Source organism: Caloenas nicobarica, chromosome 6 (assembly GCF_036013445.1).
Source record: "Caloenas nicobarica isolate bCalNic1 chromosome 6, bCalNic1.hap1, whole genome shotgun sequence".
Taxonomy (NCBI): domain Eukaryota; kingdom Metazoa; phylum Chordata; class Aves; order Columbiformes; family Columbidae; genus Caloenas; species Caloenas nicobarica.
The window spans coordinates 19,947,605-19,972,240 of record NC_088250.1 but is presented as its reverse complement, the minus strand read 5'-3'; the positions used below and the strand labels follow the sequence as shown (position 1 = coordinate 19,972,240).

At 39.7% G+C, this 24,636-nt stretch overlaps 1 protein-coding gene across 3 annotated transcripts in view; it reads left to right on the top strand.

Moving 5' to 3' along the window:
* Positions 1 to 24,636, top strand: part of RAPGEF4 (Rap guanine nucleotide exchange factor 4) — a 150,200-nt gene that overhangs the window by 120,756 nt on the left and 4,808 nt on the right. For all 3 annotated transcript variants that reach the window (XM_065637505.1, XM_065637504.1, XM_065637506.1), the window contains 12 exons: positions 1,057 to 1,207; positions 2,542 to 2,630; positions 3,105 to 3,135; positions 3,375 to 3,453; positions 5,288 to 5,434; positions 6,631 to 6,728; positions 9,733 to 9,858; positions 10,321 to 10,499; positions 14,943 to 15,033; positions 17,271 to 17,321; positions 17,944 to 18,031; positions 18,368 to 18,432. In XM_065637505.1, the coding sequence (XP_065493577.1) occupies positions 1,057 to 1,207; positions 2,542 to 2,630; positions 3,105 to 3,135; positions 3,375 to 3,453; positions 5,288 to 5,434; positions 6,631 to 6,728; positions 9,733 to 9,858; positions 10,321 to 10,499; positions 14,943 to 15,033; positions 17,271 to 17,321; positions 17,944 to 18,031; positions 18,368 to 18,432 (1,195 nt within the window). The remainder of the gene's footprint in view (positions 1 to 1,056; positions 1,208 to 2,541; positions 2,631 to 3,104; positions 3,136 to 3,374; positions 3,454 to 5,287; positions 5,435 to 6,630; positions 6,729 to 9,732; positions 9,859 to 10,320; positions 10,500 to 14,942; positions 15,034 to 17,270; positions 17,322 to 17,943; positions 18,032 to 18,367; positions 18,433 to 24,636) is intronic.

Below are 24,636 nucleotides of genomic sequence, written 5' to 3'. Positions count from 1 at the left end.
TTAAAATAAATATCTTAGATCATTTTGATTTCTAATTAATATTTTGATTTTCTAATTGTTAAATCATTTGTTAGAGCAACTGAAAGGGCACCTAGAAAGGATGCTGGACTTCGCTGTCAGTGAAAGAATGTCAGTATTTTCATATTAATCATTGCTATATAATTGGGAATAGTATTATTCATAACAGTCCAGAATCAGAATTTTGGTATCCAGGAAGGAAAGGTTAAAGGCTGAAATTATCTCAGGTTATTGTCCATTCTGCCTTTACTTTTTTCTTGGTTTCTTCCTTTCAATAAATATTACTTTTGGCCTTTTTGCTATTTGCATATTTTTGTAGTGTTGGTACTTCATCTTGAAAAAGGTCAATGAAATGTTTCTTATTTTTTCTTATTGTTTGTCACAAAATAACTATCACAAAGTATTGCGTCCCAAATACGCTTTATTTGATAGCATGGAAACTTCTGATTGCCTCATATGTAAACTGAGGCTATTGCAGAATTTATTCTTTTACTCCATGTCTCTGTAGTCAGTCCAGGCTGTAAACTTCCAGGTCCCCCTACCATAATGGGACTGTAGTTCACCTTGGGTTACAGCAACTTCTAAAAATAAAACTAATAACACTGGGGCCTGATTCCAGTAGTCTTTCTCACAAACAGAAGACTGGAATTGTTAATAAACACGAAGTAATATTTTTCTTTTTCTTCAACTGTCTCCAAAGAAGAACAAGGAGAAATATCCTTCTTCAGTCTCCATGGTTAATCCTCTTCTCTATTGTTCCAAGTATCATTTCTGTTCTGCTCCCCTACAGCAATAGTCTCTGTGGTGGGATTCTGATCATTCCAGTGCTCTTTAGAGAATTCTCTCTCTTCTTACTTTTTAGTATGAACGTGAAAGGTTCACAAGTCTTTATGCTAGCAGCAGTCAGAAATCAAAAGTATATGTTGGAAAGTTATGTTTGAACACCCTGAAAATGGTTTGTTGGAAGTCAGTTGTTTGTGAATTCATACTGCTTTTGATATTTTCAATCACTGAGTGTTTTCCTTGACACCGTGGCACCTATCATGCCCAGCCTTCCCAGGGTACAGAGCAGGAGAAAATGGATTATGCCCTCAACAATAAAAGGCGAGTCATTCGACTGGTTCTACAGTGGGCTGCTTTATATGGAGATTTACTACAAGAAGATGAAGCAGCAATGGCCTTTTTGGAGGTATAAAGGAACTGTTGTATCATTGTACTGAAAAGTACCTATTGATCAAGATAAGCTGAAAGCCTGTTCCTGGTCTGCAGAATTCTGTTGTGAACTGAAGAGAAGTGGGTCATTTCAAAGTGCAAACTTGTAACTCTGTTTTCTCGGTGTTAGCTGCAGAGACAGTATACACACTACAACAGTGCTCGAACCATTGTCAGCCTCTGGACCTCTGAAAATATCTGCTCCAGCAGACCCTTTTCAAAGCACTGCATGGGTAGATTGCTTTATAGCAATAGATGAATTTACTTTTTTTAGTATTTTCTTGTGGATAGTTCAGAGGCTCTACGGATTGAACTGGGAGGCTGTTTATGCCTGCCCGAGGTGTGCCAGGAAGGAGCTGGAAGGTTCTTACTCTACAAATAAAAAAATCCTTTCCATTTGAATGAAAGCTGTACTGCAGCTATTGGAACTTAAGATCTTTGTCTTCAGAACCCTTCTGATCCCTTAAAATCCTTTAATTCTTCAGACATTGGTTGTAAGGTCTTTGTGGTAGGTACCATATCCTTGTATTTCCACAATAAGATGCACTGCCAATGTCAGGTTAAGTTGTTGTGATTGCCATTTTTATTATATAATGCGTTTATGGATCACAATCCCATATGTTACTTGCCGAATGGAAGTTCTTGCCCCAAAGAGCTTAAAACTGAATCTAAGAGTTAGCAGAGGAGAATAGAGAGGGACCTTAATTATGACAGACATATATAATAGCAAGCCCACATGGGAAAGCTTTTCATAATAGACGAGCTTTGGAGACAAACATAATGTCTTTCATTAGTCCAGAAGTTAAAGGACAATGACTAGTTGCAAGCACATAGATCCTTCATTGGGTCAATTTTATGTAGGTGTGGCAGGAAGAGGTTTGGGTAGGGTCAAAAGGAGGGTAATATCATAGCAGACTGGAACAGCTGAGAGTCAGCAACTCAGTAGCAAATGAACCACCCAGGACTTCAACAACAGTGGGTAAAAAACCTATTGTGCCAGATTATTTGTGAATTATCTTTATCTTTATCCGTGATAGTCTGAAAATGCAGTTTTTGCACAAGCAGTTGGTGGTTACGCAGTGAGCTAAGGAGCCTCATCAGCTTTCACTTCTGCATGTGGAACTCTTGCTTTAAATCAGCTGGAGATAAACAAGTAGAAGTAATAGAGGGTTGGGCCCAGCATGTGTTCCTCTATGCAGATTATCATTCTTTATAATCATTAAGCTATCAGATGTCATCTCATAATCCTCTCTCTGAGTACTGCTCATTTACCCTTATAGTTATTTAAAGACTATTCTGTATCATTTACAGGAATTTTATGTATCTGTATCAGATGATACTAGAATGATTGCAGCACTGAAGGAGCAACTTCCAGAGCTAGAGAAAATTGTAAAGCAAGTGTAAGCACAGTTTTCGCTCCTTTCCTCCCCCTGCCCTTTTTCTCAGTAAATAGATGAAGAAAATGTATTGCTTATATGTATTAAAAATCTGTTCTATGAATGGCACTCAGCCATACAAGACTGAATGTTTGCATGCAAGCTGGTTTGGATGAGTGTCTATGTCCCTCTCTTTCCACATCATTCTCGCAAACACCAAACTTTCATTAAAAGGTTGACAGAAGGAACAGGAAATTATGTACACACTATTCGAACTAAACTGAATGCTCATTTCATGCTTACATGGACTTTATATAGTATTTTCCTTGCCTTTGTTGTAAATTAACTATGGTATCATCTAGTCATCTTTTCATATATGCAAACATTAATAGTTTTATATTGTAGTTGGACAAGTGGTCCATGTTCTATAGGTGATTTTGTAAACAAAATCTTTCAGGTTATATTAAATTATATATTTCATGCTTTACCTTTTTATAGTTCTGAAGAACCTAAAGCACCACAAAAGAAGGTAAGATAATTTATTTGCCTGTTTTCTAAATTAAAAGCTTTAGCACAGCAAATCCATAAGCATCTGTTTAGTAATCATGGATATATTAAAACAACATCTTGAGAAATAGCTTTTAACATTGTGTCAAATTTCACATTGCTACTCTTTTTCATGCCATTCATAAGAGATCTACTGTAGTTCATGTCTACCTCATAATGTTTCTTTTCACATTAATGTGAATCGTGATGATTCGTTTTCAGCACAAAGTTCTTCTGCAGCTGTTCAACACAAGTGATGACAGAGCACAGAAACGCCAGCCTATCAGGGGCAGTGATGAAGGTGAGCTCCTTCTCTGCAAAGTTTTATCGAGCCATTGAGATTTGCAGTAGATTTGTCTCTCTCTCAAAAAAAGGTCTAAAAATAAACAAAAGTGCCTACTTAGAGTTTTGAAGCCTGGCCTGAAGCAAACTGTTTGCTTTTGCTATCCAAACATTCTCCATCATTGTTTTGAAGTGCTCCTTGTCTTTTCCCTTAGTTACTTGTGCTATCAAACACTGTGCTTCTGCAGAGGAAGATGTAAAAACTTTTAAAATAGAGAACGAACAAAACAGGGCAGAACTAGTAGAGATAATGTCCATGCAGGTAATGGCAGTGCAATAAATAGTGGGTGCTGAAGGTCATGTTTGAGCATCTGTCTCCCCTGTGCAGTTTGAGCTAATATGTACAGCTGTTCCTTTGCAAGATAGGAGTGGAGCAGATAATCATGGCGTGGATCTCTGCCCTGTGGCACACAGCCTAAAGACAAAATCTGTTGGTGTGCCCTATTGCTATTGTTTGATTCTCTGAAGAGATCAAGGTAAAGTTTACAGCAGTGTATCAGAATATCATTTTCAGTTGTACTGGCTTTTCATATTGTCCTTTTCATCAGGCAGGTTAAAGTACTGTTATGTGAACAAAATCTTGAGCTCTGCTGATGAGATCTGTTCGTTGTAAACAAAGATACATGCCCCTTAAAGCTCAAATCTGAGGATTTCTTTGCAACTGCTAGGGCCAGTCTCTCAATGGTTGGTTTGGTTTATCTTCATCACAGAAAAATAGCTTCTGCTTCAAGGTGCTTGATATTAAAGGATAGCTCTTGCTAGTGAACAACCGTAAAAATAAAAGGAACAAAATGTGAGGTCATATAGCTGAGAAAGCTGGTGGCATAAATCAAACCAACAGAAGAGCCATTTCAAAAGCTGGAAGTAACGACGTATGAACAGCAGCCACCCTGCCAGGTGTGCAGCTTCTGTTGTCCCTGTCAGTGCTCCCTCCAGGTCTACAAAGGGCGAAGCAGTTGCTGCTGCCAGGGGAAGTGCTGCTGCCTGTGTGTGTGGGCAGGCACCGGCTGCCCCTCTCGCATGGCTGCACCTTTCCCACTCGCAGGGCAGGCAGCACGCTGAACATGACAATCCATGGACAGCTATAACCCCAGGGGCTGCTTGGCTTGGCTTGCCAGCTGAGCTGAAGAAGTATTTTCCTAACTTCTTCTGTCTTAAATTCGTGTCACTTCGGGCTGCCTTGCATTTTGCAGGCTAAGGTGCTATCGTGTTGATTTCTAAGCAGCCAGAGGCTTGGGTTCACATGTCGCTCTGTGAGCCACTTTGTATGGTACACTGAAGTGTATTCCTATTGTAGGGTATTCGTCTTCATAATCTACAACATTCTTGATTGATCAGTTATGTACTCGCTTGTAACAAACAGGTTGCAACACAGTTTGGGTTAAGTTCTGATTGTAACCAAAACTATTTGCAAATCTATTTTGTAAATATGAAAAGTATTTTCCTGTAATTAAGAGAGTTTGCAGCCAGTTTTCCTGACTCTTGAAAAGAAGGGTTGATTTAAAATATTATAATGTCTGGAACATAACAAAGTGCCAGATTAAATTGACATCCATAAATAGTGCAGCAATACTGAAACACTAGTACTTCATGGCTTACTAAAAGCTCTGGAAAATCAGAGATTTCTGTACTAGAACATCTGAGGAATGGGGAGCTATCAAAACTGTAGTGATTTGTTGTTGCATTATTTGTTTCATTTGTGAAAAGTGGTTACTGAAGTCAAAGTAATTCGTACAGTAAAGCCTCTGTGGTTGTTAAACATGGCATACACAGCGCAATCTTTTTTTCTTTAGTTCTGTTTAAGGTGTACTGCATAGACCAAACCTATACCACGATCCGGGTGCCAGTGTCTTCCTCTGTGAAGGAAGTGATCAGCGCAGTAGCAGATAAGCTGGGTTCTGGAGAAGGCCTCATCATAGTAAAGATGAGCTCAGGAGGAGGTACTGTATTTGCATCATCTTAAACACTTCTCAGAGTGAAGCAGAATGTCAGGAGGAATTGAAAGACTAATTCAGTGAGGGCTTTTCTATCCATGTGCCTGTTCGGCTGCTACACAGATTCTGTCTTAGAGGCAAATTCTTTCCCTACTGCAGGCACAGACTGAAGCTCACACAGGGGACAGGAAAAATTGAGAAGTTTGTGTATCTGCATGTTAAGAGAGCTGAGCTGCCCCAAGTTTCCTTCACTGTAAGAATTGTAAGAATTTTTTAACAACAGAAATAGGAGGTAATCATGGATAATGTCAGGCTAGACATAGGGATCAGCAACAGCAGGAAACACTGCGTGGAGACGTTTCAGCCGTGGTCACTACCATTCTGGCTACTCTGTCCATGCAACTGAGTACCAAGCCCGCTGACCTTGTGGCTGGCACAGGGTGAAGAGTCAGCCCCTCACCGTAGGCTATGGAAATGGGAGAGTAACTGCAAGGTGACTTCGGCTGGAGAATTGGTGTTGCTGAAGCTCTCTGGTTGAATATAACTGTGTGGACACACACAGAGCTAATGAGAGCTGTGTTGGAAGGCATTTTTGCAAACAGTGATGCCTGCCAAAACCAGCTCACTTCCTGAGAACTGACACCAGGCGGCTCTATTTTTTGCAGTTGCAGCGATTTTTTTGTTGTCAGATTTGCTGACAGCCAGCGCATGCTGGAAGAGACTGTTTTGTAAGTTACTTCATTATCTTTTTTTTACCTGTGATGTGATGCAGTTTTAGAACTGCTGTAATGAGATTTGAATGCAGTTGCATTTCATCAGCTCCTTTGGCACGTACTGTCTTCCAAGCAATTTGTATTAAGAACAGCTCTCCAAATGCTTACAGCTCAGAGAAAAAGGAATGGAGTCCCTAATTATGGCTGAATTTTTTTAGGTAGTTTCTGGAGGTGGCAGCACAGGCTTCTTGACCTGTCTGTACACTTTGGGGCTGGGATTCTAGTTCTGTATGCCAGTCCTGTAGGAGACTGGTTTGGGCTGAGCTCGTCACATTTCTTCAGTAAAGAGGACCTTGTTGTCAGCTATTTTGTATCCTGGACATTGGTTTACTGTGCAAAATTTGTTCCCAGAAAGTGTAATCTATTGGATCAGCCCTGCTATAAATTCTACATAGATGTAATAAACAACCTTTTGTTTCATGTTTACAGAAAAAGTTGTGCTGAAGCCTCATGATGTTTCAGTGTTTACAACTCTCAGTGTGAATGGACGGCTGTTTGCTTGCCCACGTGACCAGTTTGATTCATTGGTACGTATGTATGTATGCAGGTCTCAGAAAGTGCAGTGCTTCAGTTTATTCGAATACTTGGCCCTTTTTGTATTATCAATGCTTTAGGTAAAAGCTGGTGGAAACATTCACAACAAAGGGCTTGCCACAGTGCTATGGAATGAGCCTCGAAATTGAAACAAGTTAATGTTATAATTTCCTAAACTAGAGCAGAAATCCATCTGATCCATATGACAGTACTTGATCCCAGAATTCTCTGTGTCACACTGAGCATGTAGAAAGAGCTGAATATTGCCACTAAAACATGCAGTAATTCCTGATTACAGAATTATCTCCTCAAGGCCTCAGGGATATATTCTTGAAGATAGATTAAAGCATTCAGGAGACTTGATTCCAACAGTAAATTCCTTAAAATCCTTTCTTTCTCGGCCCCACAAAACACTGTGTCAAAATCTCAGATTATTCTAAGTAGAATCACAGAAAATATTCCTGGTAGAAAGACTGGGGTTTTTTTAAGTAGAATTGCTCCTAAGTACTTACAGTTTATACAGTAATTCTAACAATCTCCATGGGGTCTGCTTTTATAGAGTTTGATTTGACTGTACTTTTTGTTCCTTTTATTTCATTAAAAACAAATGTCATTGCCAAGTCATGTCAGCATGAACTCTATTACTCCTAGCCTTGTTTCAGCCTCCTGTATGCTTTTAACAAGCCACTTAGTATGTATGCCTGATTTCTTTTATAGATGTGGTAAAATCTATGCTTTGCCGCTGCTTTCAATTTAGCAACCAGGGAATGCACATCCAGCATACTGTAGTTCCATGCAGAGATACCTCTTGTTCAGTTTATTAAATTCTGGTGTTCCCTTAAGGTTAATTAATCCTGCCAAGTAGATACCCTCATGGGGCATGCTTATCTAAAGCAGGGCTGTTGCATCAGCACAACTATGCTGGGTACTTTTGTACAGCCCTGTGTTGTCTGTGTAGACATACCTTTGGCAGCAAATTGTCATGACTTTCTCTGCCTTTTCCCCTGTGCTATTTACCATGGATCAAGTGCTCAAAATGCTACAGGGAGCTCTAAGATGCAGGGCTGCAGTGTGCTAGTTTTCATCAAGTAGGCTGACTTCAGTAGGAATTAGGGAGAAACACTCAGCACCTTAAAAAGGGTCCTCAGCACTGCATAACAGAATAGATCCCCTTATCAGCTGCATTTTTTCAAAGAGGTATAAACAAACTGAAAAACATTACAACCTTACCTCCCTTCCAGTTTAATCCTTTCACATTCCAATTTCTGGCTGCTGCCTGCACATGTGCATCTATTCACATGACACTTCGTAGTTCCCATGTGAAAATTGTTCTGGGTTAGATGAATTTTCAAATATGCAATCAGTTTACATCTAAGTGCTTCTTTCCTAACCTTAGAAAATATGTGTTTGTTATGGTAACAGCTATGTCGTGTTTGTCTCCGAATAGGGGAAAAAAGCCCTCTTTCAGTCCGTGGGCAATTCTCTTGCCACAGATTTCCACAAATGAGGATTTTCTAGACAAAACTGTTGTACTTTTAAATCATACTCTGTCTTAATCTAAAGAAATTTTGTATTTGCGCAAATCCCAATTCAGAACAATCTTCAGGCTGTTTTAAGACTGGTGGTTTTCCTGATGTTTTTAGCTGATGCTTTGCATATATACACCATTTCTTAAAATTGTAGATGGAGCTTTTAAGGTAATAATGCCTGTGGTTTGGTTTGATTATTTTTAATTAGTTTGTATTATGATGAGATTTGAAAGACAAGTTTTCCCTAGAGAACAAGGCCAGAACTCGTAGAGAAGTAAAGTTCCTACATACAGTATGTTATTAAGAAAGTGACTTGATGTATTAATTCAGTCAGTCCTTTTTCTATTGGTAATATAATGTTTTTATATAAAAGTGGATTCATTTAGTAAGCTCATTTTTGATATTGCGGTATGTAAATGTGGTCTGTTAATCTTGCAGATTCTGAGTTTGTACTCGGAACGGAGCTTGTTGACAGTTCCCTGCTCTGTAATTATCTAACAAAGACCCTGTGAGAAATTGCGAAGGAAACTTGTCAGTGAAGTCTACTGCCCTCTCCTGGAAACAAAGCAATTAAAGTGTGGGTTCACAGGGAGCTTTACTGATGTAATGCATTTGAATTTGCGAGAGGCCTGTTAGTTGGCCATTTAGCAGAGCTGGTTCAAACGCTTTGACCCTAACACATACAACAGACTATATCAAATCTGACTTGATCTCAAGCCATGTTTTAAATATCTCTCTTTAAGATTTACTTGTGTGCAAAACTATAGATTGCATCTCATTAATTGGGTGGTATGGAAGTGTCTTTCAAAAAATGTTTTATACTTGAATGATTTAAGGGATTCTTTCTCGCAAGACTGTGTGCATGTAATTGGCATAGCCGGGAGTTTTTCAATCACAAGGAATGCATCCCTGCACTGTCAAAGAGAAAGTATGAGGTTTATTTTATAAATGATTAGAAGAACTTGCAGTCACTGCAGATTTGTGAAATATGGCAGATGTAATAATTCTCATCATCAGAATCAATAATTTGCAAAAGAATTTGGCTTGTGCTTTGTATCCTAATTATTTCTGTATGTGAAAAAGGAAACTGGTAACAAAAGCTTTGTGGAAAGACCTGTGCTCCTAAACAAACAGACATGCTTTAGTTAGCACAACGTGTATTGAAGTATTTATTTCTGGCTTCAAATTTTAGAACAATGCTAAAAATAACACACTGAGAACAGTCTGTTTTATTTCCTTACAGTGCCTCTGAAGAGCTTTCAGAATTTTCCTAACTATCCTGTGCATAGTGGGTACTGATTTTGTGCAGGGCTTCTCATTTCCTAATGCCAGCCTGTGGTTAAAAGCAGATTTCAGTTTTTGTATTAGAAACATACCTAGGAAAGTGGTCCAAACTTTATGAAATAAAAGAACCAGTCATGCGATTTAGTATTTCTAAAGTATTTTTATACGATTTTTCCATTTGTAGGCACCATTACCAGAACAAGAAGGACCATCTACTGGTACAGTGGGAACATTTGAACTGATGAGCTCCAAAGACTTAGCACATCAGATGACAATTTATGACTGGGAGCTCTTCAACTGTGTGCATGAGGTATGAGGATCTATCTGTTCAGCAGATTAGAATCTGTTAGAAAATGTTTAACTGCACATTGTAGGTTTGTGGCGTTACTTGCAAAACTTTCTCTAAGCTTGATATTCACAAATACTACAATAAAGCCACCTACAAGTTTTGGAATTATAAGGCATTTGTAATTTTATAGGCAAAATCCTAAAATAAAGTTAAACTTCTCCTGAACATGTGCTGTTTATTGGATTGCTTTTGTATGTTTTAAGGTATTAAGCTATTTATAAATAGTCTATAGTTATGCTGTTAGTATGCCTCAGCTATTGTCTACTGGATTTACAACCCAAATCCTGTCATCTGTACAGCAATAAACATAAACTGCAGAGCAAGTTTCAGACTAGATATTACCTGCTCATTCTTAGCCTCTTTCCTCTGTCCGAAAGATGAGATTTCTGCAAAAAAAATCCCAAACTGTTTTCTTTTTTCTAGCTGGAATTGATCTATCACACTTTTGGAAGGCATAATTTTAAAAAGACCACAGCAAATCTGGACTTGTTTTTGAGAAGATTTAATGAAATACAGTTCTGGGTGGTCACTGAGATTTGTCTTTGCTCTCAACTCAGCAAGCGTGTTCAACTGTTAAAGAAGTATATTAAGATTGCAGCCCAGTAAGTATACAATCGTCTGTGAGCTGGAAATTAGATTCAGTATAGTAAATTGTTGTTATTTTTCTCTTTTATTTACAGACAGCCACACAGAGTAAAGGTTAAAATATTCTCTGTTTGGTAATTCTGTCCATTTCATTAGAGGACTGTATGGAACCTTGTTAGTATATATCCTTTTTTCTTGTCCTGCTCTCCATTGTTCCTTGACCTGTGATCTAGGGTCATGTTTTCAAACCATATTTGTGAGTAGATATGTTTCAGTTCATTAGGAGAATCCTTCATTTACCCTTACATGCATTAGAAAATATTAATATATGAATTAGTAAATATTAACAAAACTGAGCCTTAGTTTTCCTGAGAACAGAAGTACTTCTGATCCTGTTCAGGAAAACCATCCTCAGAATTGCCCCAAGTAGGAAAACCAAGAGTGGAGAGCAAAGAGGTGTTGTACGGGGATGATGAGGCTCACGTTGACCTTTATTCTGCTTGGGATATTTTTCTAATACTTTTGTTTAAAAATGCAACAATATGAGAGTCGTCTTTTGTTACTAACAGCTAGAGGTTTTTATCAGTATTACCCTCTTCTCTCATTTACAGTTCGTGGTGTGTTCATCATGTTCCTTGCTGTCTGAGCAAACAATTTGCTGAGGTGTGCAGTGAGGAACTGCCAGTTTAAGTGTTTGTAACTCTGGGCATTGTGACCAGAGGCCTTTAGGCAGTTGTACCAAACAAAGCAGCTATTACTCGCAGTTAAACCATGAGTTTTAACATTTTTGCATCGTTAAATGTGGTCGTGTGCAGGAAGAGATTGCTCTTAGAGCTGTGGTGCCAACGTCCTGTCAATTAATAATTCCACATAGCTGAAATCAATGGTCCCATTGAAACTCGGCATCAGCGTTCCTGCCTCCTCTGGGAATGGCTTTGGGCCCTCCCGACAGGTTATGCTTGGTGGAAGCTGACCATTTTTCACATCTAGTAGTGGGCGTGTAGGATCAGGTTTACATTTGGAACGGAGGACGGAATTTACCTCTTTAGTTTCTAAAAATATATATACCGCATATTCCATTCTCTCATTCCAGGGAGTGAGCCGCCTGTCTGGCAGCTGCATCCAGGAGAGGGCAGTGGCACCCGCACACTGAGGCCTTGGGGTCTTTTCTAAACTCAGAGGCATTAAATGGGAAAATGTTGAAATGTGATAAATTAAACTACAATAGTAATTTCCATAAACACTTGAAATCAAGTATCCTAAAAATTACAGTTAAATATGTCCTTAATAAACCACCCTAGCTTGTGGATTCCTCAGTGTCATGGGTTTAATCCTATGCTATTTACAACAGCTTGACAACCTCCTGTTTACTTCCATGTTTCTGGTATCACTACAATGCTAAAAATAAATAGCTAAAAGCGGTCTGCTCTGCTGAGTTCTCTTTGTCTCCTAAAAGCAGAGAAATCCAAAGCACAAGATTTTCCTCTGCACAAACAGAGCAGGCAGGTTTAATTGCAGCCACTGGAAAGGCGCTGGGAAGTTTTAGCAGGCTGCTGCCCTCCGTGCAGGGCTGCCATGGTAACAGGTGCTGCAGCCTGCCGTACAACAAACACAAAAGTGCACCCAAGTTAGAGGGGAGAAAAAGCCAAGGAATTGGATCAAAAGATGCAGGCCCAGGCCTTGAAGCAATATCTTTGAGGAAGTTTTGCTTGTGAAGATCCTTGAGACCTAATGAGAACTTTACCCTACCTAGAAGTACTAGACTCATTAGAAAAGTGTCCGGGGAGAACAGCTCAGTGCTGTACTATTAATCTTAGGCATGACTGGTGGTAACAAGATGCCTTGCACGTACTTATTTTCAAAGATAACTGTCACTGAGAACCCTGTTTCAGTTCTGTGACTGGAGGCTCAGATGCCATTGCAGAAGGCACATAATTTTGCGTCTGCCACCCCGCGCACCCTGTGATGTGTGCTCCCTGCCTGCGCGGGCAAGCGCAAGGCCAAGTGCGGGCTCCAAGCGCTGTGCATGTGTGCTTTCAGTTCCAGGAGCGCTGTTGCCTTTGCATCTGCTGGGAAAGGATGTAGAGGTTACCGGGTTCATCTCTTTTCTCCAGCCATTGTAGGATTCAACTTTCAAACAAAGGGGAGAAGTGAACTATATTTCCTGCAGTGAGTTCTTCCCATGTTGAATTAAATTAGAAAGGCATTCTAGGATGTACTTGCACATATACTTATGAATATCCACAAACCTAGTTTGTGTGTATTTCCTCTTTGCAGATATACTCACAAGCTATTTAGAAGCCTTCTTGTGCATCACTATACTCAGACACTTTCATTCAGTTTTTGAACATAATTCTTTCCATACACATGCATATGTTATAAGGCCAAGGAGCCTGTAAGAAATTTTTGAAGGGTGTGTGTTTACGGATAAAATGCCAAGATGAATATGGTAATCTAAGTACTGGGAGATTTTAACCACATTTGTGTCTTTGTTGGAGACAAAACTGTGTGCATATGTATGTGTTCACAGTTCATACTAAAAGGAAGATTTTTCTGGTACAGTCCATTTTGAGAGGGAGAGGGACCTCTGCTCTGAGCACACCGATGCTTTGGAGGATCCATTTTGTGACATCGTACAGGCAGCATATATGCTGTGGACCCATGCAGAACTGCTTCTACCACCTTTACCTGGAACTGAGCTACTTAGTGAAAAGCTTGTAGAATTTACAAAATACTAGGTGTATAATGTCATACATCTAGATGGACTTTACCAGGGACTTTGTCAAATTACATTGCTTAACAGGGTATTTGGCAAAATTTTTCCTTTTTAAAATGAAAGATAGATTCAGATTACATATTGCAGGTACATTTGCAGTTGCCTACTATGTTTGAGCACTACTGTTCTGTGGTATTAATTATTTTTACAATGCCACAATTGTCACAGTCTGTGGACAGATACCTGTTTCTGGATTTAGTTGTGCCTGGGAATGAGGTTATCACTGACAGCTTATCCTGGCCGCTTTTCATCCTTATCTTCCCTCAGACCCACTAATAAGGCACTCCCTGACTGGTTCTAGTCAGAATAAATTGAGGTAGGTTTAGCATTTCAGCTTACCTTCACTAACCTTGCTCACTGTCCTTAATCTGATGTGGGAGAATTTGTATGAGTAGCTCTACCAGAAGATCAGAGGGGGCAGCAGTCTCCAACAGATGGACTGTCAGATGGGAAAGATCATTTTTTCGCGTACTCAGTGTTCACACAGTGCAGACGCAGGTGAGGCCCAGATCTAAAGGACTCACCTACTCAATACATCGAGTCTGATGAAATGGAGGGACAGGAAGAACAGAATAACAATAGGGTGATGTGGCAATTATGGAGATGGACAGTAGGGTGCGATGATTGTACTAACTTTGTCTGGAGCTGAGGATGCCTCAGAGGAGCTAAGAGCTTCAGTGATGAAAAAAAGAAAACTATCTGAGAATCATATCTTGAATCTTGTGAAAGTTTTCTTGGTAAACAGCAAAAAAAGCAGAGGCTGAGGTTCTGAAATCAGATTTTGGCAAATCAGTTGTCAAAACAGCAAATTATTTGCAGGAACCCAGTGAGACACAGATTTATGAGGTAGAGGTTTTGTTCTCTCGCTTCCCTTCCCATCAAGTCAATGAGCCACCTGATGCGGTCCCAGCTGAGCAGCTGTGTGGGCTGTTCCTGTCAGATTGTGTCTACTCCTGTATATGGTGTATTGGATCTTCCATACTACTCAGGGACATGTTCCAGTTTTTCCTGATTGGTAACAAAAGTTCCCCTTTGGATTAGGGATGAAGCGTGACCTAGAGCTCTCAGTGCTCGGCACCTCTTTAGTGATATTGGTAACAAGTGGCAGTGCTTTGCTTGAAACATCCTAAAGAGTTCCAGAATCTACAAGTTAGAAATCATGTACAGCAAGAGAGATCACTGACACACAGGCATCTCTAAACAGCTGGTCTTCTCCCTTTAAAAAGACTCAGCGCCCCTGTAAGCTTCAATGGAGATCATTTAGGGACAGCTTCCAACATTCGATGGCTCTTCAGAAGCTGTCAGCAAGTTCTGCAGCAAATGAGGCTGTAAACCGGTTTCTTCTACTGTTTCTGGTATTTCCTAGGACTGAATCAAGCCCAGTTTCAGGTTTGTGTTTCTGGGTGGGGAAGAACTTCAAAGACTCCTTTAATGTCCTGGTAGAAGCTGGCACCCAGTGAGGTGGAAGCAGGAGGTGGGTTTAGGAGGGAGGGGAGAGGAACCTCCAGAGCGTGGGGAATGCCTCACACGAAGGTGCAGTGCTGTGCTGCAGGCATGCTGGCCAGGGCTCCTAAATTCACTCACAGCTGTGTGAGATGCCTGGGTTCAGCTCTCTCCAGGTTGTCATGTGTACTTCTGCTCTGACTGACAAATACAAATTAAAATCTGGCCCTTTGTGTTTCAGCTGTAAAGAATACAAAAATCTGAATTCCTTTTTTGCTATTATTATGGGACTGAGTAATGTTGCTGTGAGCCGTCTCTCGTTAACGTGGGAGGTAAGTCTTACCTAAAATTCAATTCCAAGATGTTTGACTGGGATTTGTGCTTTTAGTTAGCAAAAACATGATTTGGGTCTTTATTATTGATAAAAGTAGATGTACTAATGCAGCTCCCGAGCATAAGCCTTTACCTAAGGCTGACAATTTTCATTAGTAAGGCAGTATGCCCATAGATGTTTTGAATACTCACAAGCAGTTAACAAGAGTGACAACAGCAGCTTCTGTTGATGAGCTGAACTGCCCAACAGGATGAGTTAGCCAGTTACACTCTTACATCAGCCCATCCTCTGACTTTACTGATCATGCCATAGATGCTTCTTCAAAATCCATCCTATATTTATATGTATTGTTTTCTGATCTCCATATGGACTCTATTGCTCTATTAAAATGTGGGTTCATCATCACCAGTTCTGGTCTTCTCTCTGCCATGCATTCCCTGGCTTACTGTCAATTTGGTCTTCATTCTCAGAGCTTCCACCTTGTTCTGTGGCTTTGCTCTTTTGTATGTGAGTACACAAAAAGGGTGCAATGTCCAGCAGGGTGAGGTAGTAAGCACATGTAACCACTAAGAATGTGCTGTTTGTCAAAAGCAGTGCAGATTTGAATGTGAATGTATTTTATTCATTAGAAATTCTAAATAGTTAGCATGACTGAGGCCATTGGTGCAACTCAGACCAAAATTTGAACACCTTCAAAAAAGTGGTCTGAAACAGATCAGACTAACATATCTGAGGAGACACCAGCCCAACCTTCAAAAGTACCTGTTGCAAGCAGTGTATACGATTGGTGCTAAAGGCAAAGATTTGCAGATCAGTTTCGCAAATGAATGACTCCTCATTTGTGGCTACTGAGAGGAATAGTTGGGAGAGCGGAGACAGTACAGGGGTAGTATGAAAAAAGAAGAGGGAACTGAATGTATATACTACATACAGTAATCTGAAATGGTCACAGGGTGTGAGCTGGAGGGGCACAGATCATTAGTAGGTGTGGTTCAGGGAACTGTTATTGCATTCTGGTTCTGTAGGTCAGTCAGTTTATCAAGAGAATCTCTTCTGCTTGATTTTTAGCCAGATATACATCTAGAATATACTTAAAAACAAATATATCAAGACCTGGTTTTTGCTATATTATCATGCATTTACATTAGTTGCATGCACAAATTAGATATTTGCAGGTGCAAATGTCCAATTATACCACTTATTTCACAAATACCTAATCTGCATGCATATGCAAACTAGGCACACAGTTGTTCACACACATCATTAAAAATTAGGCCCTTGCTGTGGCACAGTGTAAATATCTTGCTAGGGTACACACTCCAAATGTAGAAAGTATTGCAAAAAATCATTTCTGCACTATGAAGTCTCTATTAATTTTTAATGTTACCTGCTGCCAGTAGTAGTCTGATTTAATCAGCAAATATAGAGAAATTTCTTATTAAAACTAGAAAGCTGACATAATCTGAGTGTGCATAGAACATTACTGTGATCTCTGAAACGAATTTATAACATACAGTCTTTACAGGAAAATTATTTAATATGTATAACATAACATGAGGAGGAAAGAAAATATTTAGTAAAGCCCATCTCATCCAAATCACTGCATGATCAACTGGCCATGATTTATTTGTGTAGATATTATGGACGGAAAAACTATTAATTAATTTATACCCTAGAAAGTGGTAGAGGCCCTTGGCTGCTGGGCATGTCCAGAATTTGAACAACAGTGATACATCAGCATGAACAAAAAACCAACAACAACAAAAAACCAACAACCTGGAAATGCCCAGGCATGGATTTGGATGTTGCAAGGGCAGTTCATTATAGGTATGAATAATTAAGCTAAGCTACCCCTATGCAAGCTGTGTGTAAATTATATTTTCAGGTAGGCTATTATCAGGAATGTCCTGAAACCATTGACTTGAACTTTCACTTACATTCTGAATTCAGTGATTGTGATGGGAGCCAAACAAAAATCTGAATCTAAACATCCCAAAGGAGTAAATTCAAGTTGGGGTTTAAATTAGGATCCAGGTTTCATGGCTGGTCCTGTCTCTATTTATAATCTGGTTGCTAGGAGACATGTTGTATTTTAGATTAGCACATTGTTAGAAATATCTGGCAAAAAGAGCACTTTCCTGACTTAGGGCGTTGTAGAAGAAACTAGCATTTACAGTAAAATTACCACACAAATTGAATTTAATTAAGGTTTGCTATTTTTGTTTTTATTAACAGAAACTTCCAAGCAAGTTCAAGAAGATCTATGCAGAGTTCGAAAGCTCAATGGTGAATAGCAATAGATCCCTTATTCTATGCACAATCTGAGCTAATTCAGTTTCTGAGTAACTGATTTGAATTCCTTGATTCAGAACATTTTATGTGTCCTTGTTTGACTTTAAGAAGTTTATGATCCCATTTTAGAGCTGCTAAAACAAGTATGTATGACTAATAAATTATACTCTTAGGAACCTACTCTGAGAGAACTTATGTACCACTCAAAGTTAATCTGGGAACTCAGGAAAGCTTTATCATATGTTTTCTGATAGTATATATAGGAAATTATATTTTCCAACCTGGATTTTTCCAGGCAATACATTTTAGTGTAACAATATATGCAAAACTGGATCTGCAGCTGCAGGGAGGGAAAATGTGTGGTTCCTTTTATGAACAATTTTTTTGTAATCATGTCTTACCTCGTTATTTGGCATAAAAAAGGTTTGTTTAGCGGCTGCATTCTCACCATGTAAGCTGTATGGGAGAATGATAAAAGTTTGCAGATGCACTTTTAAAGCCACAGGAGAAAAGAATGATTTTAATAAATGCCATGACATCTAAGTGAAAACATACAGTGTCTCAATACATGTAATAATACATATTAGTAATTGTTTGATTTCTCTTTTTTCTTAAGGATCCATCAAGAAACCACAGGGCCTACAGACTAACTGTAGCTAAGTTGGACCCTCCAATAATTCCTTTCATGCCACTGCTTATAAAAGGTAAGCTTAGATGTTACCAGAATTATTAACTTGAAAGCTATTTGTCAAATATTTGAAGAATAAGAGTAGCAGCAAGAAAAAGCAAAAATCAATCTCCGTGTGAGGTATGATCTTTTTCCATTAGGAAAAGCATGACACAGAGACAAGAAAAACTGCTTTAGTAGATCTAAATAACATTCTACAATTTTACCAGTCTCAGAAACGCTGCAAATTAAAAACTAACAGTTTTACTTTTGTAGGTGCTTTGATTTTCTTAAGGGATAGATAAAATTTTCTGCTGTTTTGCATAGCCATTATTCAGTAATGGGCTTTCATGTGTCTTTTATTTCTATACAGACATGACGTTTACTCATGAGGGAAACAAGACATTTACTGACAATCTAGTAAACTTCGAAAAAATGGTATGTATGACATGTTTGAAATGAAAAATTAAAAAGACCTCCTTATTCATCTCTTCAAGAGTGAACTTCTCAACAATGACTTCCAGGGCAGGACCAAGAGCTGGCAAAAATAGTCTGTGTTGTGCACAGCTTGTGGGACCTCTGAGTTTCTGGAAAACCACGGAGAGGTGGAGAGAAAGCTGCCCGCTGAGCCGTGCAAGGCCAGAATGTTTCCTAGGAGAGGTGGCAGCAGTGACAGGAAGCAGAGCTGTTAGACAGGGTTGGTAACAGCTAGTTTGGGACCAAGCTGTGATTTTTAACTGCTATTCCTTCAAACAGGACTGAATGGCCTCAGGCTGGGATAGTTCTGCATTGCTCCTCAGAGAATGAAAGGAGCTTTAATGCAGAACATGCACAACACCTTATTTTCTTCTTTCCTTTAACAAGCAAAAGGAGACTTCTCTGACTTGATTGCTTTCATATTGGAAAGGGGGATTAATGACAGAAGGCCAGATTATGCTCAAATTTTATTTAAGTCCTGCACCTAAGCTCTCATAATTTCAAACACCATTGTCAAAAATTACAGGCAGGCAACTTCCCATGACAGAAATCTCAAGTGAAACTCAAGCTTCTCAAGAGTGAGAAGCCATTTTCTTGGTTGCTAAAGCCATGTTCTTAAATAATGTGGTTAATGACACCTGCGTCTGAGACCAAGGTTGGCCAAGTTCAGCTATGAGCAGCTGCACTGCAAAACCAAACTAGACCTACTGTTCCTGCAGGAAAGCTCCATTCAGCAGCCATGCTAGAGCATATGTGCTCTGGCACCTCTATCTGCTTATTCTTAATACTACAGTAACCAGAACCTCTCCATGGTTATTTTCACTGCACTCTTGAGGAGTCTGTCTTACCTCTTGAGCACTGATACCACAGAGGGGAAAAAAAGAGGACTTTCAGCCCTTTAGAAAACTTTACAGCAAAGCAATCGTCACTCCAAGGGAATTCTTCTCTTAAGATCCTAGTCTGTAACTCCAGGACAGCCTCTGTCCTAGGGTGAAAATACCTCTCTACTAAGCTCAGACTTTTTTGTGGGTAAATGGTAGTGCTAATGCCCGACTAAGGGCCTGACCTCACTTTGCAATAATGACATTCTGTAATTGCATACACAGACTGTGTTGCCATCTCCTTCCAAAGGCCTTGAGCCTTCTACCTGCAGAAAAGGACTTTTTCTTGGACTGCTTGTTCTAATTAGATAGATAAATATATATACTTTAGTGTAGACAGTAAATGTTTTGGGAAACACAAAAGTATTTTGGACTTGGCTGGAGCACCGCCAAACCAGGAGCGATGGCAGCTGCATTGCTGTAGCCATGGCTCTGTGGCTGGCTCTGTGTTCTCCACCTCACTTGGCTTCTTACGCCTCCTGAAGAGCCAGTACATCTGCAGGCCTCAGGCTGTTATTTGTGCCTGATTATGTGTAAAAGTCATTACAGGAGGCAGGACCTCTCCTGTGAGCACTTGCCCATAGACAGAAGTTCAACCCAGGCTTGTCATTTAGGAATGGTTGTGCACCATTCTGTACCACAGTTGGGCACTCCCAAGGCCAAGAGTGAATTTTCCAGCAGCTTAAACTGATCTGTATCTAGGCTGCTGCAGGTCTGCCCTTTTCACCCTAGTCTGCACATTGCCTTATCTTCAGAAGTATGTTATCTCCAGAATGTGGAGATAACTAGTAGCAACCAGAAGTTTTAAATAAAATTTGTATGGCCTGAACGTAGTATCACCCATTTTGATCAGTAATCTGAGCTTTGAGCATTTCCTTTAGGAGGGGAAAGTGAAGATCTATTAATGTATTTTTGATGCTATGTATCTTTCAAAGAATCAATATAATGTCTCATGTTCCTCCACAGAATGGAAAGGGAAATGTTTTCATTTCTCAGTATTCTAAACCTTTCTTCTGGTGGTGCTCTACCTAAAAGCTCATTCCGCTTTTTCTCCAGGCCTTACTACAAGTCTATCTTCTGTGTTTTGAATGTTCTTCACTAGCTATTCTGCATGCTTCTGTGGTATTTTTACTGCTTTTCTCAACCCATAGCTCTTCAAAGCAACATATATTGAGATTCCACTCACATAATTCACTCAAATCCTAATGTGGACCTGGCAGTTTTTAGCTTTTTGCATGTGTCATCAGGTCAAGCAAAGAAAAGCCTACTGTTAAACCTCAGTTGCTTCCACCTACTTGTGTTAAGCTTAAAACTGTCATATCCACACATAATTGCCAGATATTAATTAGTGAAGACAAGACCACTCAGCCAGATAACACTCAGATAAATTCAGCTCTCTTTGACATAAGTATAAACTCAAGGTAAACCTGTGATGTTATTCTGCCATTTTCAGGCAAAAAGCAGAAAACTGATTTCCTCACAGGAATCATGTCCTGCCATTTGTTGTTTCTGCCTGTTTGTTCTGCGCCAGGATGTTCTGTCATGAGCAGGTAGAGATACCTCTGAAGAGGTACATCTGGTATCTCTGGGAGCCAGTCTTACTGATCTAAAACATCTTCATTCTTTGGAAAATTATTTCCCTCGATCCAGCCTAATTTTGATGCTTGCTGAAGTTTATGAATAAAAATATCTGGGTAGTTGCCGCTGATGGTGCCGTTTGCCACTGGAGGAGATTGGTCCCTCCGCCTCTCGTGTGAGCACAGTGATGAAACTGAGAACAGCCTCTGGCATTGTGTCTGCATTCTCGCCACAGAGCTCTGATCCCGACAGCTGATGTGCTGCTGACAACTTTATTCCTGTAACTGGCAGCCAAAAGCAGAAGTTTGATCTAGTGGCATCTTTTCAAGCTGAAACAGCTACCTTTACATCTTTTATGTTTTCTGATGTTTCTGTTATTATTTATATTAAACAATGCATCTTAAAACAGGCAGGAGCTGTCAGACAGTGTCTGAGTCAGAAGATCGCCAAGTGCCAGAAACAGCAAGGCCTGGTTTCCCAAATGTTTGTGTTTCACAGCTGCCTGAGCTCTGCTCAGAGCTTTCCTCGTGGCTGGGCCATGTGTGGTTTCTTCATGGCTGGGGAATTCTGTGTGAATAGGCTTTTGTCATAACATAGGAACTTGCACTACAGCCTTTTCCCTGAAGGAGACAGAACAGGGCACTTACGCAATCTTTCTCTTGTCCACAGCCATCTATTTTCACAGAAAATTGGTAGGAGCTTTCTTATGTTTGAAAACTCTGGGTTCTTTTTTTCAAATTTGACAAAATCATCTGGAGAAAAAGGGAAAACCAGACAGATGGTGTTAAATCACATTAGCATAGGGGTGTTTTTAGCAAGGGAAGCTAAAAAGGAAAGGGACAGAGTCATTTTTTTCCTGCTATGCTTTCCTGTTAATCAGTCTTTGTAGGGATGTAGTGACAGAACCGTGGTGGTGGCAGTGGCAGGGGGACATCACTCTGCAGAGCATTGCTGACCTTTGCCTGCTGCTGCCTTTGTAACTGCCTGCTCCTTCTTCCCCATCTCCCAATCCCTATGGATGCCTCTGATTTGGAGGGGGCTGTGAGGAGTGGGAGGGCAGGGGCAACTGGCCAGGGAGGAGAACACCATGTGTAGCAGAGCCACAGTTATGTGTTAAGAGGCAAATTTATACGCAGACTCATTTGGTTTGTACAAGATGTGGGCAAACAAATGTGTCAGAAATAGATATACTCTTCATATTTGCACTGTACTTGTGCTCTTTACTATGCCATTTATTGCATGAAGTAAGGGGGGGATGGAGGAAACAAGCTTTGGTCTTAAAATCCAGTCTGGAACATGTTATTTATACTTTTGTCAGTATAACTAAATTACTGGTATTAGTACTATACGTCTCTAGTAGAAGGCTTTGTCTTCAATACCAAACAAGACATGATTTTAGAGAAGTATTGAAAGTCTTTTACTTGTCGCACTGTAAGAAGCTGATGGAGACAAGGTACATGACCTTGTGTGGTAAAAACTACCTGCATCTTTTCTCCACAAGTGAGTTGACAGCAGATGTTAGTTATAAGTGTTACTTTAGAAGACCCATCTGTGTAAAAACTGAAGACATGCTTGTCATAGAGGAACAAGGAATGAATAGGCCTGTAAAGCTTTTAAAATGCTGTAGTTGTAGTTTGGCAGGTTGAGGACATTTTGAGAGCTGCAAGTAGGTGAAAAATAAAAAAGATGTCAGTAGACAGCAAACACAATTAGTTGGTGATCCAGAATACACACTTGCCTTTTAGGTCCATTGATGACCTTCTTATCAGGTGAAGGAGAGCCCCCAGAGCTGTCAGTTGTATTAGTTCCTATAAACTCTGTATGATTTAGCAGATACAGGACAACTTACAACCTGCAGCACAGTACTTGGCAATATATAACATTAAAGTGACACTGCTTTTATAGCTATATATTTAGAAAAAATTTAAAAGCCCTTTCCTAGAATTATGTCTTGCCAGGGAAAGAAGAGAAAGTGAAAAAAAGTACTGAGCATGATTCTCCTTAAGGACAGGCAATATTTCATGCTCTTGACCACTTACTGATTTACACTTTTTTCAAACCTCAGCTGCATAATCCTGAATTCTGAGTGCCAGTACAGAATTTTGTATTCATAGACAGAGGGAAGATACAGTTATTTGGGAACTTTATCAGTGCCATTTCTCAAATCATCAGGCAGCCTGAGTAAAGATCACTTTCAATGGCATCATCTCCATGTCTCGCTACCCAGCATGTCACAGAAATGGCACCTGTAGAGGGAGCAGAAGTCATGAAAGAGCTCTGGAAGAGCTGACCTGCCATAGCAGCACAAGTCAGTGCCGTGATGCTGGCCACTGATGCTTCTTTTTGTCAAGCCTCTTCACCCTTCAGGTGTGAAATGAGGATTAGAGAATCTGCACATATTGGTTTTCAGGTTTTGTGGAGATGAACAAAAGGGAATTCACACTCTGATCCTTATGCAAAAAAGGGCAAACATTCTTTCATTTTTGGAACATAAAGATTATGCAAAAAGTGTGTGACTAAAGCCCTTAGTAGTTTTCTATGTCATATATGAATATTTATAACATTTAGAAACCTGGGTTTGGAATGGATTAGAAGATAATGTGCTGGCCTGCTGCCACTATTCCAGACTCTGTAAAACTTGAAAGGGTGTTGTTGTGCATATATAGCATGCTGGTAGTGGTGGTTGCTTCTCATATTATCCAGTTGGTTCTATTTCAGAAATATCCAAATTTAGGTTTGTATGTCTTTTTGATAATGGTCTTTCTTAGCTTAGTGGGTAAACAGAGGTTAATTTTTGCAGGCATTAACTAGAGCTAATCCTCTGCTTGAAGAAAAATTGTAAGGAGCTGGCAAATAAACCTCCAGCTGAACATTTCTTTGTGCGTGTTTCTTGAATCAAAAGAAGACAACCCAACTTATCTGCAAGATTCAGGAAGGGAAATTCACTTCTGTTTCACATGCTGGTTTTCTGTTCAATTTGCACCTTGCAAAGAGGAGCTCTTTTGGGTTTATATTAGACAGTACAACAGCATGTGGAAGAAAGCAATGCAAAAGGAGCTCTTCAAGGATACATAATGCTCCAGAATCTCCCCATTGGGTTGCAATGCTTTCTTCTGGCCACAGTCTCTCCATTTATTCTGCCTTAACACCGACTTCCTCATTCCTTTGGGTTTCATCATTGCCAGGATACTTCTGAACAGATGGAACGAGATTATCCTCATAGGAACAGGCAAAGTAACTCCTTAAAATGAAGCCTCCTAGCCAGCTGAAGAAAGCCAGGCAGTTCAGCCTTTAACCAGAAGCCAACAAGTTCATTGCCACTTCAGTTTTCCTTGCCTGGAAAAGCCCATACAATGAAAAATTCAGAAACAGTGAAAACTTTTTAAAAATCTTCACACATAATTTGTCTTTCAGTACAATACAGTATTACGGTACTTATTCTGAATGCTATGCTTTTTTTCAGAACAAATTCCCCACATAAACCAAAAAAAGAGTAAAATGATTCCACAGAACACACTTCTTGTGATAAATCTAAGTTTAAGAAAGAAAGAAGCTTAATCCTAAACTAATCAAACACTGAGCCTACAGCCTACCTCCGAAGATCATTATGGAATGAGGCTTCAAAACCTGAGCAGATAGGAAAAATTAGTATGTGTATTAACAACCCATCTAGAAAGCACGTCAAGCAACACTAGCTTATCTTCAT